At 43.5% G+C, this 17,501-nt stretch overlaps 1 protein-coding gene across 6 annotated transcripts in view; it reads left to right on the plus strand.

The window, feature by feature from the left end:
• Window positions 1-16,317, plus strand: part of LOC116352752 (probable palmitoyltransferase ZDHHC11) — a 16,470-nt gene extending 153 nt beyond the window's left edge. The window contains exons 2-13 of one of the 6 annotated variants that reach the window (XM_031811764.1): window positions 4-4,526; window positions 4,639-4,665; window positions 8,005-8,232; window positions 9,361-9,539; window positions 9,777-9,878; window positions 10,137-10,261; window positions 12,279-12,434; window positions 12,863-12,975; window positions 13,200-13,258; window positions 14,733-14,793; window positions 14,952-15,030; window positions 15,688-16,317. In XM_031811764.1, the coding sequence (XP_031667624.1) occupies window positions 4,663-4,665; window positions 8,005-8,232; window positions 9,361-9,539; window positions 9,777-9,878; window positions 10,137-10,261; window positions 12,279-12,434; window positions 12,863-12,975; window positions 13,200-13,258; window positions 14,733-14,793; window positions 14,952-15,030; window positions 15,688-15,797 (1,215 nt within the window). In that variant the 5' untranslated portion in view covers window positions 4-4,526; window positions 4,639-4,662 and the 3' untranslated portion in view covers window positions 15,798-16,317. Of the gene's footprint in view, window positions 1-3; window positions 4,527-4,638; window positions 4,804-8,004; window positions 8,233-9,360; window positions 9,540-9,776; window positions 9,879-10,136; window positions 10,262-12,278; window positions 12,435-12,862; window positions 12,976-13,199; window positions 13,259-14,732; window positions 14,794-14,951; window positions 15,031-15,687 lie in introns of those variants that run through there. The other 5 variants (XM_031811766.1, XM_031811765.1, XM_031811767.1 and 2 more) reach the window with 5 other exon arrangements.
• Window positions 16,318-17,501: the final 1,184 nt, after the last annotated feature.

The raw sequence follows: 17,501 nt of genomic DNA on the forward strand, positions 1-17,501 counted from the left end.
CAGGTTGTGTTTTTACACAGTACTGTGTCATCAGGTTGTGTTTTTACACAGTACTGTCATCAGGTTGTGTTTTTACACAGTACTGTGTCATCAGGTTGTGTTTTTACACAGTACTGTGTCATCAGGTTGTGTTTTTACACAGTACTGTGTCATCAGGTTGTGTTTTTACACAGTACTGTGTCATCAGGTTGTGTTTTTACACAGTACTGTGTCATCAGGTTGTGTTTTTACACAGTACTGTGTCATCAGGTTGTGTTTTTACACAGTACTGTCATCAGGTTGTGTTTTTACACAGTACTGTCATCAGGTTGTGTTTTTACACAGTACTCTGTCATCAGGTTGTGTTTTTACACAGTACTCTGTCATCAGGTTGTGTTTTTACACAGTACTGTGTCATCAGGTTGTGTTTTTACACAGTACTGTGTCATCAGGTTGTGTTTTTACACAGTACTGTGTCATCAGGTTGTGTTTTTACACAGTACTGTGTCATCAGGTTGTGTTTTTACACAGCACTGTGTCATCAGGTTGTGTTTTTACACAGCACTGTGTCATCAGGTTGTGTTTTTACACAGCACTGTGTCATCAGGTTGTGTTTTTACACAGTACTGTGTCATCAGGTTGTGTTTTTACACAGTACTGTGTCATCAGGTTGTGTTTTTACACAGTACTGTGTCATCAGGTTGTGTTTTTACACAGTACTGTGTCATCAGGTTGTGTTTTTACACAGTACTGTGTCATCAGGTTGTGTTTTTACACAGTACTGTGTCATCAGGTTGTGTTTTTACACAGTACTGTCATCAGGTTGTGTTTTTACACAGTACTGTCATCAGGTTGTGTTTTTACACAGTACTCTGTCATCAGGTTGTGTTTTTACACAGTACTCTGTCATCAGGTTGTGTTTTTACACAGTACTGTGTCATCAGGTTGTGTTTTTACACAGTACTGTGTCATCAGGTTGTGTTTTTACACAGTACTGTGTCATCAGGTTGTGTTTTTACACAGTACTGTGTCATCAGGTTGTGTTTTTACACAGCACTGTGTCATCAGGTTGTGTTTTTACACAGCACTGTGTCATCAGGTTGTGTTTTTACACAGCACTGTGTCATCAGGTTGTGTTTTTACACAGCACTGTGTCATCAGGTTGTGTTTTTACACAGCACTGTGTCATCAGGTTGTGTTTTTACACAGCACTGTGTCATCAGGTTGTGTTTTTACACAGCACTGTGTCATCAGGTTGTGTTTTTACACAGCACTGTGTCATCAGGTTATGTTTTTACACAGCACTGTGTCATCAGGTTGTGTTTTTACACAGTACTGTGTCATCAGGTTGTGTTTTTACACAGTACTGTGTCATCAGGTTGTGTTTTTACACAGTACTCACAGTCATTAGTTTTCCTTTAAATGTTTTGGGCACTTCAGGGATTGATATGATACAGTGGAGTCTGATCTCATACTTTTCAAGAGGGCAGATATCAGAGCAGTATAAAAGGGCTCCTGGGTGGCTCAGCGGTCTAAGGCATCACTACAGACCCTGGTTCGATCCCGGGTGGTATCACAACCGGACGTAATTCCGGAGTCCCATAGGACAGTGCACAATTGGTCCAGTGTCGTCCGGCTAAGGGGAGGGTTTGGCCGGGGAAGGCCGTCTTTGTAAATAAGGATTTGTTCGTATCTACTTGCCTAGTTAAGTAAAGGATACATACAGGTTAAAAATAAGCTCAGGGACCATATGTATCAACCATCTCAGTGTAGGAGTGCTGATCTAGGATCAGAGCCCCCCCCTGTCCATATAATCCTGTTCATTGTTATCTAAATGGCTAAACTGATCCTAAATCAGCAGTCTTTCACTCTGAGACACTTGATATATAATAAGGCCCCAGGAGCCTACCAACTTTCCTCCTTGTGAAGTCCTCCTCTCATAAAGGATGTTATCACGCGGGTTGTGTTGGTCCGCTGTGAAAAGGTCCCTGTGTTTACATGGCTGCCCACTGTTAGAGAGAAAAGGACTGGTCCCTGTGTTGACATGGCTGGTCCCTGTTAGAGAGAAAAGGACTGGTCCCTGTGTTGACATGGCTGCCCACTGTTAGAGAGAAAAGGCCTGGTCCCTGTGTTGACATGGCTGCCCACTGTTAGAGAGAAAAGGACTGGTCCCTGTGTTGACATGGCTGCCCACTGTTAGAGAGAAAAGGACTGGTCCCTGTGTTTACATGGCTGCCCACTGTTAGAGAGAAAAGGACTGGTCCCTGTGTTTACATGGCTGCCCACTGTTAGAGAGAAAAGGACTGGTCCCTGTGTTGACATGGCTGCCCACTGTTAGAGAGAAAAGGCCTGGTCCCTGTGTTGGCATGGCTGCCCACTGTTAGAGAGAAAAGGACTGGTCCCTGTGTTGACATGGCTGCCCACTGTTAGAGAGAAAAGGACTGGTCCCTGTGTTTACATGGCTGCCCACTGTTAGAGAGAAAAGGACTGGTCCCTGTGTTTACATGGCTGCCCACTGTTAGAGAGAAAAGGACTGGTCCCTGTGTTGACATGGCTGCCCACTGTTAGAGAGAAAAGGAACAAGCATGTTGGAGTGGAGTCTCTTACAGGCCACCCAAGAGCTATTGTTGCTAAGCTACATGTCCAACCCACCAGTTTTAGCTGCACTGTCTGTTCTATTTAAGGACAATTCTAGAATGGACTCTTGTATTCATGGAAAGGTAACACAGTTGTTCCGTCACAATGTTCCGTCTCGTCTCATAGCCACTGTATCTCTGTGGTGAGGAAAGAGACTATGTAATGTTGAGTTCAAAATATCACACTGAAATGAATGTCAATGTTGTTAGTAGGTCTGTGCTGGTTTATGCCCATCAAGTTATGAAAAGGGTTCATTCAGACCATTAGGGTCAGGTAAGAAACAGGGTACAAAGGAACAATATACACCATATATACAAAAGTATGTGGACAGCCCATCAAATGAGTGGATTCAGCTATTTTAGCCACACCCATTGCTGACAGGTGTATAAAATCGAGCTCACAGCCATGCAATCTCCATAGACAAACATTGGCAGTAGAATGGCCTTACTGAAGAGCTCAGTGACTTTCAAGGTGGCACCGTCATAGGATGCCACCTTTAAAACAAGTCAGTTTGTCAAATTTCTGCCCTGCTAGAGCTGGCCCGGTCAACTGTAAGAGCTGTTATTGTGAAGTGGAAACATCTAGTAGCAACAACGGTTCAAGTCGTAGGCCACACAAGCTCACAGAACGGGACAACCGAGTGCTGAAGCGTGTAGGGCATAAAAATCATCTGTTCTCGGTTTGTAAAACTCACTACTGAGTTTCAAACTGCCCCTGGAAGCAACATCAGCACAATAACTGTTTGTCAGGAGCTTCATGAAATGGTTTTCCATGGCCGAGCAGCCGCACACAAGCCTGATATCACCATGCGCAATGCCAAGCATCGGCTGGAGTGGTGTAAAGCTCGCCGCCATTGGACTCTGGAGCAGTGGAAATGCGTTCTCTGGCGTGATGAATCACGCTTCACCATCTGGCAGTCCGACAGACGAATCTGGGTTTGGCGGATGCCAAAGAGAACCCTACCTGCCCCAATGCATAGTGCCAACTGTAAAGTTTGGTGGAGGAGGAATAATGGCCTGGGGCTGTTTTTCATGGTTCTGGCAAGGCTCCTTAGATCCAGTGAAGGGAAATCTCAACCCCATCGAACACCTTTGGGATGAACTGGAACAGACTCCTACACATACTTTAAAGGCTGCATCCCAAATGGGCCCTGGCACAAAGCGCACTATAAAGGGAACAGGGATCCATTTAGGATGCAGACTTTAAAGTATGTGTAGGAGTCTGTTCAGAAAGCAGAAGTTTCACTGACACAGTATGTCCTACCTGGTTTCAGTTCCCGTTATTCTGTGGAGGCTATAAATGATGGAGCATAATAACTGTAAAGTCAATTACTCCAAAAGAAACAAGTCATGGAAAGGAATCTCCCTAATTACGGCTACATGAAGTTGGGATGCAATGCCGAGGTCATAGGGCTAGAGTATGTGTTACACACATATTTCATTTTTATTAAAAAATATATGTTTTAGGTATGCAAAATACTCTAACTTGGTTGCGCAGTCAGCCTGGTAAAAAGGCATCCTTTTAGAGGGAGTTCTATTATGACCGTGTACGGGGCATGCGCGTTTCTCCAAGGCCAGTTTCCATAGCAGTGGTCGCACCGCGAGATAAGTTCTCCAACTTATGATGATTGACTGACACCCACCGTGCGAGCTCCTTTGATATGGATCTTACTATGGACTTACGTACGTTACATTTTATACAGCCTAGTAGCCTTCCTAAATGTTGCCTGCCCAATTGATTCAGTGCGCTTTTGCGTTTTGGCAAGAGACTGTAGCTGAGACACAAGTCCGACTGATTGGGTAAAACAAACAATTATGGGCAATCAAGACGGTGAATTCTGCTTCTTAATTTAAGCAAATGTTTATTTTGGTCACAGTGTGCTTTTCGTTTTTTAACGCCATCCGACAAAAGTAAGTAATTTTCTAATCATTTTGAATACACTTTACAGATGTAAAAAGGTCAACTTTGTAATGAAGATGTGTTTTGATATGTGTATAATCAGCATGTATTTTATGTTTGCAGCTGTGCACGTTGGTGTTTTGGAAAATGGTTAGTTCTGATTGTGGTGTTTGCGTTGTTGAGTGTGTGACTGACAGATGAACACAACGCATCATGGAACATTCGCAGTTAAACGTCCGGTTGGTGTTTTGTTATGGCTTCTATATATTAAAGCCATTTGACTCACTATACATTTTCCTGTCTCGATTTATGTTTCAACTATTGTGGGAACTAGGGCTACATTATTTGCCTAGCAAAACAGTGTAGTCGGAGAAACCATCCGATTGGCAGGAGCGCAAATAAGAAGCCTGGGTCCTATTCATTAGTCCACACCGGAGCAAAACGTTTTGCAACTGCAAACGAAAACGAGGGTTTAGTCCAGACTAGTCTTTCCCAGTTTCAGTACATTTTCTTCCGTATGGCGCTTAATGAATACGCCAAAGGGATTTATTACTGAATTTGCTAGGCAACCGAATTTCAACCCCTGTCAATGAACTCAGGAGGCAGACAGGATCATACGCCCATGTCAAAGCGCTGGCTCAATGCCCAGGTGTGCCAAAATTAAGATGATGACAAGACGATTAGCTCTACAGCATCATCATTTTTCATGCACTAACATTCTGACAATTGAATGTTGAGAATAAAGAGAATGGTCATTATGATTTTGACAGCTTAGTGGAGAAGGTAAGACGAGGAAGGGACCATTTTAAGTCAGATATAACGATAGAAACATAGTGGCATAGGAGGAGTTTGTCCGCGTAAATGTCATAGAAAAAGTTGAGCTTTGATTGGGAAAGGTCAAAATGTTGTGCCTGCCTGACTACTCAAAGCAATATCCTCCTTGTGAAACGAACTTCTGTTTTTAAAAACCTGATAGTCCAAAGAAAAGGAAGTAGATTTGTTTTCATCTTAACCAAAACCGTCCAGAAGGGTTGGATATTATGACCACAGTTGTGTCCGTCCCAAACGGCACCCTGTTCTTTATATAGGGCACTACATCCGACTAGAGCGCTATGGGTCCTGGTCAGAAGTAGTGTAATATATAGGGAATCGGGTGCCATTTGGGACGTCGACCCAGAGTGTTTAGATATTATGCTGAACCGATATGGACACTGAGATAAGCTGTTGATACAGGATTGTTGTGGGGGATGGTAACGATGCCGTCATACTCCAACTCAACTAATTTCCCTGGCAAATGTAACCGCAGCCTACCAAGTGTGGCATCGTGCATTCTAAAAGAGACACAAAACATCCCTTTCACTTTTGGTGTGATGATGGAAGGAGGGGGGGGGGGCAAGTTGTCCTTGGCCATTTGACACAAAAAATGAAGAACTTTGGGTCCTAGTCATCATAGTCTATAACCAGGGTCCTAGTCATCATAGTCTATAGCCAGGGTCCTAGTCATCATAGTCTATAACCAGGGTCCTAGTCATCATAGTCTATAGCCAGGGTCCTAGTCATCATAGTCTATAGCCAGGGTCCTAGTCATCATAGTCTATAGCCAGGGTCCTAGTCATCATAGTCTATAGCCAGGGTCCTAGTCATCATAGTCTATAACTAGGGTCCTAGTCATCATAGTCTATAACCAGGGTCCTAGTCATCATAGTCTATAGCCAGGGTCCTAGTCATCATAGTCTATAACCAGGGTCCTAGTCATCATAGTCTATAGCCAGGGTCCTAGTCATCATAGTCTATAGCCAGGGTCCTAGTCATCATAGTCTATAGCCAGGGTCCTAGTCATCATAGTCTATAGCCAGGGTCCTAGTCATCATAGTCTATAACCAGGGTCCTAGTCATCATAGTCTATAACCAGGGTCCTAGTCATCATAGTCTATAACCAGGGTCCTAGTCATCATAGTCTATAGCCAGGGTCCTAGTCATCATAGTCTATAACCAGGGTCCTAGTCATCATAGTCTATAACCAGGGTCCTAGTCATCATAGTCTATAGCCAGGGTCCTAGTCATCATAGTCTATAACCAGGGTTGTAGTCTATAACCAGGGTTCTAGTCATCATAGTCTATAACCAGGGTCCTAGTCATCATAGTCTATAACCAGGGTTGTAGTCTATAACCAGGGTCCTAGTCATCATAGTCTATAGCCAGGGTCCTAGTCATCATAGTCTATAGCCAGGGTCCTAGTCATCATAGTCTATAACCAGGGTCCTAGTCATCATAGTCTATAGCCAGGGTCCTAGTCATCATAGTCTATAGCCAGGGTCCTAGTCATCATAGTCTATAGCCAGGGTCCTAGTCATCATAGTCTATAGCCAGGGTCCTAGTCATCATAGTCTATAGCCAGGGTCCTAGTCATCATAGTCTATAGCCAGGGTCCTAGTCATCATAGTCTATAACCAGGGTCCTAGTCATCATAGTCTATAACCAGGGTCCTAGTCATCATAGTCTATAACCAGGGTCCTAGTCATCATAGTCTATAGCCAGGGTCCTAGTCATCATAGTCTATAACCAGGGTCCTAGTCATCATAGTCTATAACCAGGGTCCTAGTCATCATAGTCTATAGCCAGGGTCCTAGTCATCATAGTCTATAACCAGGGTTGTAGTCTATAACCAGGGTTCTAGTCATCATAGTCTATAACCAGGGTCCTAGTCATCATAGTCTATAACCAGGGTTGTAGTCTATAACCAGGGTCCTAGTCATCATAGTCTATAGCCAGGGTCCTAGTCATCATAGTCTATAACCAGGGTCCTAGTCATCATAGTCTATAGCCAGGGTCCTAGTCATCATAGTCTATAGCCAGGGTCCTAGTCATCATAGTCTATAGCCAGGGTCCTAGTCATCATAGTCTATAGCCAGGGTCCTAGTCATCATAGTCTATAACCAGGGTCCTAGTCATCATAGTCTATAACCAGGGTCCTAGTCATCATAGTCTATAACCAGGGTCCTAGTCATCATAGTCTATAGCCAGGGTCCTAGTCATCATAGTCTATAACCAGGGTCCTAGTCATCATAGTCTATAGCCAGGGTCCTAATCATCATAGTCTATAGCCAGGGTCCTAGTCATCATAGTCTATAACCAGGGTCCTAGTCATCATAGTCTATAGCCAGGGTCCTAGTCATCATAGTCTATAACCAGGGTCCTAGTCATCATAGTCTATAACCAGGGTCCTAGTCATCATAGTCTATAGCCAGGGTCCTAGTCATCATAGTCTATAACCAGGGTTGTAGTCTATAACCAGGGTTCTAGTCATCATAGTCTATAACCAGGGTCCTAGTCAGCATAGTCTATAACCAGAGAGGTTTTCCTGGTCAGGTATTGTGTTCAGGAGAAATGCCTGGGCTGCATCCCAAATGGCACACTAGTCTATATAGTGCACTACATTTGATCCTATGTGATCCTTGATCCTATGTGTCGCTGTCTTCTGTGTTCCAGATGAGCTGTTTTGGGCGGGGGCTGAGGCGGACGGCCCCTGCACGCGGCAGCAGCAGGAATGAGCTGGTGACCCCCTCGACGGCATCTCTAACCAGGGTTAACGGCTGGGCCTGTCCCCCTCACTCCTTCCAGCTGGTGGGATGGACAATATACAGCTACATGGCTGTAGTTGGCTTTGGGATCTATATCCCACTACTACCTTCACCCTGGAGCCACATGGCCTACTCTGTAACCTTTACTCAAGGAGTCAAGGACTCTGGGTCGAAAGCAGAGGTTGAAGAGGTTTCAAGGGGGCCTGGGGTCAAATACTTTCAAATACTTGAGCTGCACTCGATTTACTTTGCCTGGTACAAGTAGAACCATTTGATTTAGTTTTCCAGGTACAAGTAGAACCATTGGATTTAGTTTTCCAGGTACAAGTAGAACCATTTGATTTAGTTTTCCAGGTACAAGTAGAACCATTTGATTTAGTTTTCCAGGTACAAGTAGAACCATTTGATTTAGTTTTCCAGGTACAAGTAGAACTATTTGATTTAGTTTTCCAGGTACAAGTAGAACCATTTGATTTTAGTTTTCCAGGTACAAGTAGAACCATTTGATTTAGTTTTCCAGGTACAAGTAGAACCAATAGAATAGTACCAAAAGTCATTCTCAACTCAAATATGTGTAAATATTTGACCGAGGGGTTCAGGTCAGATGTTTTCTGCGAGATGTCTTGCTTGGTTTCAGTTCCTGAAATATTTCTGCTTTAAGTGAAGAGCAAGACCTATAAATTGCACAGAAGGCTTTCGTGTTGCCTTACGTCCCAAAATGGCACCCTATTCCCTACATAGTACACAACTTTTGACCTAAAGTAGTGCACTATGTAGGGAATAGGGTGCCATTTGGGATGTAAGCCACTGTCATCACAGCTCTTTTGTCTTGATTTGACTGCAGTATGATGTCAGCTGCACCTCTTGTTTAAAGACTAGCAGGTTGATGGCAGAAACAGAAAGAGTAGATTTATTCAGACTTGGCACTACTACTCCTCACATAGAGAAGCTTTTGTGTACCTTGATGGCTCTCCTAAAGGCCCCGTTTCTTATGTGTGGCTCTACCACACACAATGGAATCTTCTGTGAGAAGATCATGAATGAGTTGAATGTTATATTATTCACTAGTATACCGTACAGTGACTTCAAGTGACTATAAGGTCTGTGAAAATAACATCTGGACTGAGAGTGGACACTATGTCATACGTCGATACTGAATCAGATATTCAAGCTGGTTTGGATTCTACTATGGTTCATGCTGTGGCTATTTGATCAATTGTATCAATATTTCCCTTGTTAGTCCCTTGACCTTTCCACTATGCAGCTGACTGGCATAGCCTTCATTGTGCACCTGGTCACCCATCTAGCTGCCGTGTCTATAGACCCCGCAGAGGCAGGCGTCCGTGCCAAGAAGAGCTACTCCAACCCACTGCCTGTCTTCGACAAGAAGAAACAACCACATGTTATCCACAACCTACACTGCTACCTGTGTAAAATCAATGTGTATGTATCTCACACAAGTCTCGTTAAAAAGGGCAATCTGGAATTGGTCAAATGTTTTCATTCACTTTTAAAAGTGGCGGCCGGACATTTTGTTCTGGTTTGAATTCAGGATTACCTCTTTAAAAGTATATATTTATGGCCTGTTGCATTATACTATAAAATTGAGATACAATTGTGCGTTTTTTTTCTCATTGAAGAAATCAACAAGATTGACGTGGTTTCTGTGTCTTTCTCCAGGGACCCAAAAGTGAAACACTGTGGTGTGTGCAACAAGTGTATTGAAGACTTTGACCACCACTGTAAATGGCTGAACAACTGTGTGGGGGGACAGAACTACTGGTAAGAGGAAGCATGGGAGGATGGCCCATTTCAGTCAACGTTGACTACTAAGAGTTTGAGGAAATATTGTTTTGAGTATTGTTCTTTTTAAATGTAGTTTATTTCAGCCACTCTGCTTTAGCTTCTGCTTTGCTTGCTCTTTGGGGTCTGGGCCGGGTAACTGGAAAGCACTTTGTGGCTCATATAAAAAGGACAAGGTTAAATCCAATACATTTGATTGAGATCAAAGCCACATTTCTCTCTGTTTCTCCTCCTCAGGTACTTCTTTGTGACGGTGTTGTCTGCTACACTGGGCGTCCTTGTGCTTCTCATGGTCGTCCTGTTCATCTGCATCCAGCATTATATGGACCCTGCCAGTCTCCGCACCGCACCACAGTTTACCAGTGAGTTTATCTCCGCACCGCACCACAGTTTACCAGTGAGTTTATCTCCGCACCGCACCACAGTTTACCAGTGAGTTTATCTCCGCACCGCACCACAGTTTACCAGTGAGTTTATCTCTGCACCGCACCACAGTTTACCAGTGAGTTTATCTCTGCATCGCACCACAGTTTACCAATGAGTTTATCTCTGCACCGCACCACAGTTTACCAGTGAGTTTATCTCCGCACCGCACCAGTTTACCAGTGAGTTTATCTCCGCACCGCACCACAGTTTACCTGTGAGTTTATCTCCGCACCGCACCACAGTTTACCAGTGAGTTTATCTCCGCACCGCACCACAGTTTACCAGTGAGTTTATCTCCGCACCGCACCACAGTTTACCAGTGAGTTTATCTCCGCACCGCACCACAGTTTACCTGTGAGTTTATCTCTGCACCGCACCACAGTTTACCAGTGAGTTTATCTCCGCACTGCACCACAGTTTACCAGTGAGTTTATCTCCGCACCGCACCACAGTTTACCAGTGAGTTTATCTCTGCATCGCACAACAGTTTACCAGTGAGTTTATCTCCGCATCGCACCACAGTTTACCAGGGAGTTCATCTCCACACAACAGTTTACCAGTGAGTTTATCTCTGCATCGCACAACAGTTTACCAGTGAGTTTATCTCTGCATCGCACAACAGTTTACCAGTGAGTTTATCTCTGCATCGCACAACAGTTTACCAGTGAGTTTATCTCTGCATCGCACAACAGTTTACCAGGGAGTTTATCTCTGCATCGCACAACAGTTTACCAGGGAGTTTATCTCTGTATCGCACAACAGTTTACCAGTGAGTTTATCTCTGTATCGCACAACAGTTTACCAGGGAGTTCATCTCCACACCACAGTTTACCAGGGAGTTCATCTCCACACCACAGTTTACCAGGGAGTTCATCGCCACACCACAGTTTACCAGGGAGTTCATCTCCACACCACAGTTGTGTGATGAGTAACGGGACGTGGCTGGTCTTCCTGTCTGTAGGTGTGATGAGTAACGGGATGGGGCTGGTCTTCCTGTCTGTAGGTGTGATGAGTAACGGGACGTGGCTGGTCTTCCTGTCTGTAGGTGTGATGAGTAACGGGACGTGGCTGGTCTTCCTGTCTGTAGGTGTGATGAGTAACGGGATGGGGCTGGTCTTCCTGTCTGTAGGTGTGATGAGTAACGGGACGTGGCCGGTCTTCCTGTCTGTAGGTGTGATGAGTAATGGGACGTGGCTGGTCTTCCTGTCTGTAGGTGTGATGAGTAACGGGATGTTGCTGGTCTTCCTGTCTGTAGGTGTGATGAGTAACGGGACGTGGCTGGTCTGTAGGTGTGATGAGTAACGGGACGTTGCTGGTCTTCCTGTCTGTAGGTGTGATGAGTAACGGGACGTGGCAGGTCTTCCTGTCTGTAGGTGTGATGAGTAACGGGACGTGGCTGGTCTTCCTGTCTGTAGGTGTGATGAGTAACGGGACGTGGCTGGTCTTCCTGTCTGTAGGTGTGATGAGTAACGGGACGTGGCTGGTCTGTAGGTGTGATGAGTAACGGGACGTGGCTGGTCTTCCTGTCTGTAGGTGTGATGAGTAACGGGACGTGGCCGGTCTTCCTGTCTGTAGGTGTGATGAGTAACGGGACGTGGCCGGTCTTCCTGTCTGTAGGTGTGATGAGTAACGGGACGTGGCTGGTCTTCCTGTCTGTAGGTGTGATGAGTAACGGGACGTGGCTGGTCTTCCTGTCTGTAGGTGTGATGAGTAACGGGACGTGGCTGGTCTTCCTGTCTGTAGGTGTGATGAGTAATGGGACGTGGCTGGTCTTCCTGTCTGTAGGTGTGATGAGTAACGGGACGTGGCAGGTCTTCCTGTCTGTAGGTGTGATGAGTAACGGGACGTGGCTGGTCTTCCTGTCTGTAGGTGTGATGAGTAACGGGACGTGGCTGGTCTTCCTGTCTGTAGGTGTGATGAGTAACGGGACGTGGCTGGTCTTCCTGTCTGTAGGTGTGATGAGTAACGGGACGTGGCTGGTCTTCCTACCCCTGGCACCCATGGAGACAGGGTCAGGGAGTCTCCTGGTTGTCGCCTTCCTCACGGTCATGTTGGCTACTGGCTCTCTACTGCTGCTGGTTCACCTACTGGGCTTCCACATCTATCTCTGTGAGTTACAAACTGGTCCAAGGGCTGTATGTATCAAGTGTCTCAGAGTAAAAGTGCTGATCTAGGATCAGGTTCCCCCCTGTCCATATAAGCGTTTTCATTATGATCTGAAAGACAAAACTGATCCTCGATCAGCAGTTCTGTTCTGAGACTTTGTGAATATGGGCCCAGACCTGGTTAGAATATTGTACATATGTGAAAATACTTTTGAATACCTTCCATATAGTAGATTTTATCTTGATTTAGTACAATGGAACCGATGGAATAATGTATCTGTATGTGAGTTGGCATGACAACACTTAATGTTTCTCTCTGAGGATGTTTCTCTTGCAGTGTTCTAACAATACACAAGGTCATCACAACCAGACGCTACATACTGCATGTCTTCCTTCGTTCATGACTGTCTTCTCTTCCTCTGGTCTCTGCAGTGTTAAACCAAATGAGCACGTATGACTACATTATAACAAGACGTCGTAAACAGACCAGCCAGCAGGACGTAGAGATGGGCTTTCCCCAGTCATCTGACAGCAACGCAGGACAGGTCAGATCCTTTGTTTCACTACTCCTATCTGGCCGTGGTGATTAACCAACCAGGATTTCTGGAAAAACTTGGCATTTTGGGAAAGTTATTGGAATTTTGCAACTCCAATTCCAATAGTTGCATGCAAACAGTTTTTTTCAATCCCACAGCCATGAGGTTGGTACAAGTGAGACTACACAATCATGTATTCTCAGGATCGATATGTTGATTTGATTGTTTTTTAGAATCATCCACAAATGGAGCCCTCCATCGATTGTGATGCGTTGTTGTCAGACAGTGTCAGGTAGGTAATCCCACTAGGAAATCATGACACCGATGCGTTTGGTTATCATGTACAGTGTTGCAAGACACAGGTGCTGGAAGTTCTGCTATGCAGCTGTGGAATTGTAATCTTCCAAAGTGTAAAAGTTATCTCAAAGATAGACCTGTAGAATCACACATTATTGTAGTTCTCAAAGATAGACTTGTAGAATCACACATTATTGTAGTTCTCAAAGATAGACCTGTAGAATCACACATTATTGTAGTTCTCAAAGATAGACTTGTAGAATCACACATTATTGTAGATATCTCAAAGATAGACCTGTAGAATCACACATTATTGTAGATATCTCAAAGATAGACCTGTAGAATCACACATTATTGTAGAATCACACATTATTGTAGATATCTCAAAGATAGACCTGTAGAATCACACATTATTGTAGTTCTCAAAGATAGACCTGTAGAATCACACATTATTGTAGTTCTCAAAGATAGACTTGTAGAATCACACATTATTGTAGATATCTCAAAGATAGACCTGTAGAATCACACATTATTGTAGATATCTCAAAGATAGACCTGTAGAATCACACATTATTGTAGAATCACACATTATTGTAGATATCTCAAAGATAGACCTGTAGAATCACACATTATTGTAGTTCTCAAAGATAGACTTGTAGAATCACACATTATTGTAGTTCTCAAAGATAGACTTGTAGAATCACACATTATTGTAGATATCTCAAAGATAGACCTGTAGAATCACACATTATTGTAGATATCTCAAAGATAGACCTGTAGAATCACACATTATTGTAGTTCTCAAAGATAGACCTGTAGAATCACACATTATTGTAGTTCTCAAAGATAGACCTGTAGAATCACACATTATTGTAGTTCTCAAAGATAGACCTGTAGAATCACACATTATTGTAGTTCTCAAAGATAGACCTGTAGAATCACACATTATTGTAGTTCTCAAAGATAGACCTGTAGAATCACACATTATTGTAGTTCTCAAAGATAGACCTGTAGAATCACACATTATTGTAGTTCTCAAAGATAGACTTGTAGAATCACACATTATTGTAGTTCTCAAAGATAGACCTGTAGAATCACACATTATTGTAGAATCACACATTATTGTAGATATCTCAAAGATAGACCTGTAGAATCACACATTATTGTAGTTCTCAAAGATAGACTTGTAGAATCACACATTATTGTAGTTCTCAAAGATAGACCTGTAGAATCACACATTATTGTAGTTCTCAAAGATAGACTTGTAGAATCACACATTATTGTAGTTCTCAAAGATAGACCTGTAGAATCACACATTATTGTAGTTCTCAAAGATAGACCTGTAGAATCACACATTATTGTAGTTCTCAAAGATAGACCTGTAGAATCACACATTATTGTAGTTCTCAAAGATAGACCTGTAGAATAACACATTATGCATGGTACCTCCTTGTTTTTTCCTGTGGTAGCTGCAAGAATCAGGAAACAGGAACCATTTCAAGTCGACCTTCTGGATCTTTCTGTACTGAGGTCAGTTACCCTAACCAAATTAAACTACTTTTGTCATCGTATTCTAAAGTAATATTTGGGGTATTGTCTGTATGAAGGTCTTTTGTTTCTGAACTATCAGTTAGGACCATTTGCAAGAAAATATTATAATAAAATAAGTCAATATGTTCTTGTTCTAGTTGGACAACTTTACTAAATCATCAGAAAAGGAAAATGGCTTTTACTATGGCACAGAGCTACCCACCCAGATTATACCAGGTGAGTTACCCACCCAGATTATACCAGGTGAGTTTACCCACCCAGATTATACCAGGTGAGTAAACCCACCCAGATTATGCCAGGTGAATAAACCCACCCAGATTATACCAGGTGAGTAAACCCACCCAGATTATACCAGGTGAGTTTACCCACCCAGATTATACCAGGTGAGTTTACCCACCCAGATTATACCAGGTGAGTTTACCCACCCAGATTATACCAGGTGAGTAAACCCACCCAGATTATACCAGGTGAGTTTACCCACCCAGATTATACCAGGTGAGTAAACCCACCCAGAATATACCGGGGGAGTTTACCCACACAGATTATACCGGGGGAGTTTACCCACACAGATTATACCGGGTGAGTTTGAGCAGACATTTTCAATTCAGCATGAACTTTTTTAAATGCCTACGCTGAATTTAGGTCTCCGGGTCTTTCCTATTTAGCAAGAGTTGTGTCCCAAATGGCACTCTGTTCCCTATTTAGTTCACTACCTTTGACCAGACCCCAGTGAATATGGGTCCTGGTCAAAAGTAGTGCACTGCATAGGGAATATGGTGCAATTTGGGACACAGCCGTAGGTGATTATCAGTGTAACTAATTCCAATCTGCTGGTTTTCCTCACTGACATGTTTTAAATGTTGTGTCTGGAAGGTGAAGTGGTGATGGATGACCCCTTGGGCTGGAGGTCGGGTGGAGGTGGAGAGGGCCCCAGAGCAGGCCCGTGTGAGGGTGTCCCCTGCACTGACAGAGCTCATCAGTAGCTGGTCTCTGATGCTCTGCAGGTGGCCACACACAGTACCTGAGGAACTAAAGGCATTGACACGCCATAGTGAACGTCGGCCGTGTGCAGTACAGTAGATCACCTACTGGATGTTGACTAACTGTGGTCGATACAACATGTCAAATCTTTGGGAAATGAACAAAAAATGACTGTTGATGTTGTCTGGTCAGAAGCCATGGAATCGTCCACGGCAGCAGTATTGACCCAGCACAGCACCGGGGAACAAATAGAATGTTCATGCTGGATTGAAGCCACCGTGATGCGTCCAACGGACCTGCTGCTGTTGCCTATGACGATCACCACTTGAAACTGGAAATGGACATTTATAATTTACACTGGATATTTACACTGAGTGATAGGAAGGACATTTATTTTGCAGCAATTTTATGTATTTTATCTGGGGATTTAAATAATTGTTTTACCTATGTTTTATTTGTTAATTTAGCCATTTCAGATCATAATGTTCTTGCCTGAATTTTTAAATAAAATGTGTAAACATACTGTACAAACTCTTGAATGAAATGTTCCATTCCCAAGTTAACCACACAGTGGCGCTACTGAGACTCCTTGAACTACAATTGAACTACAATAAATCTCATTAATTTATACCCTATGTATATCCAGGCTATGAAGTGACAGAGCATTTGTCATTCCTAAGAAACATTTCCTGGAGCTGTAAATTAGTGTCTTGGATAATCCATGAGTGCTGTACAGTGGTGGCTGGTAGCACTTTAAATGGGGAGGACACGGATCATAGTAATGGCTGAAACGGAATGAATGCATTTTGTTTGATACCATTCCGTTCACTCCATTCCAGACATTTATTATGAGGCGTCCTCCTCTCACCAGCCTCCTCTGGTGCTGTTTCACCACCAGCCTGCCTGGCCCCAGTGGACACTGCGTTATATCATCTCCAGTTCTACATGTTAAATCATTACCACTAGTTGTATAACCCTTTAAAGAGGTCTATGCCATGAGTGGACAAGATCAGAGAATTAACCATACCTAGAAATCAAATGACCCACAGAGGTTAGATGGGGGCAGAGTGATACAATTACAGAGAAGTTGAGACTTTGATTTTCAAGCCCCATGTGCATTCCAAGCAGAACTGTTGACGTTGAAGGAAGTTGAGGGTTCTGTCCTAATCGCTATCTTTTAGGGAATATCTTATTTCCCTAGAGAGAATGTGCATCCCAAATGACACCCTATAAGCCCTGGTTAACAGAGGTGCACTAAAGGAATAGGGTGCCATTTGGGATGCAAATTGCCTCCACTGTATCTTTGAGGAGAATCTTCTTTCCCCAGAGAGAGAATCCCACAGGCCATGTGTTGACCAGCCCACACAAGACATCCTGTACCCGGACTAGAGCCAGGGTGTATTTCCTGGAGAAAATCTGTTTTTATTTTCTCATCTTTTTATATACATGTCATGACCTTTGACCTTAGTGATGTGCTACTGCTTTCTCACTCTGCCTGTACTGTCTCTTTATTGTGGAATACATTTCACTCGGGATGTATATTCTGAGGTATTACATTATTGGATGGGAGTACAATTGATTGAATAGCAGCAGCTAATACAAGTGAAAGTACAATCACCTCACTGGCTGATCTAACATTTGATAGATGGTTTAGAAGCCCCCCCGAATACGCCATACTGCAAAAGAGCATGACAGAACAGAGATTC

Source organism: Oncorhynchus kisutch, unplaced genomic scaffold (genome assembly GCF_002021735.2).
Source record: "Oncorhynchus kisutch isolate 150728-3 unplaced genomic scaffold, Okis_V2 Okis02a-Okis13b_hom, whole genome shotgun sequence".
NCBI classification, from domain to species: Eukaryota; Metazoa; Chordata; class Actinopteri; order Salmoniformes; family Salmonidae; genus Oncorhynchus; species Oncorhynchus kisutch.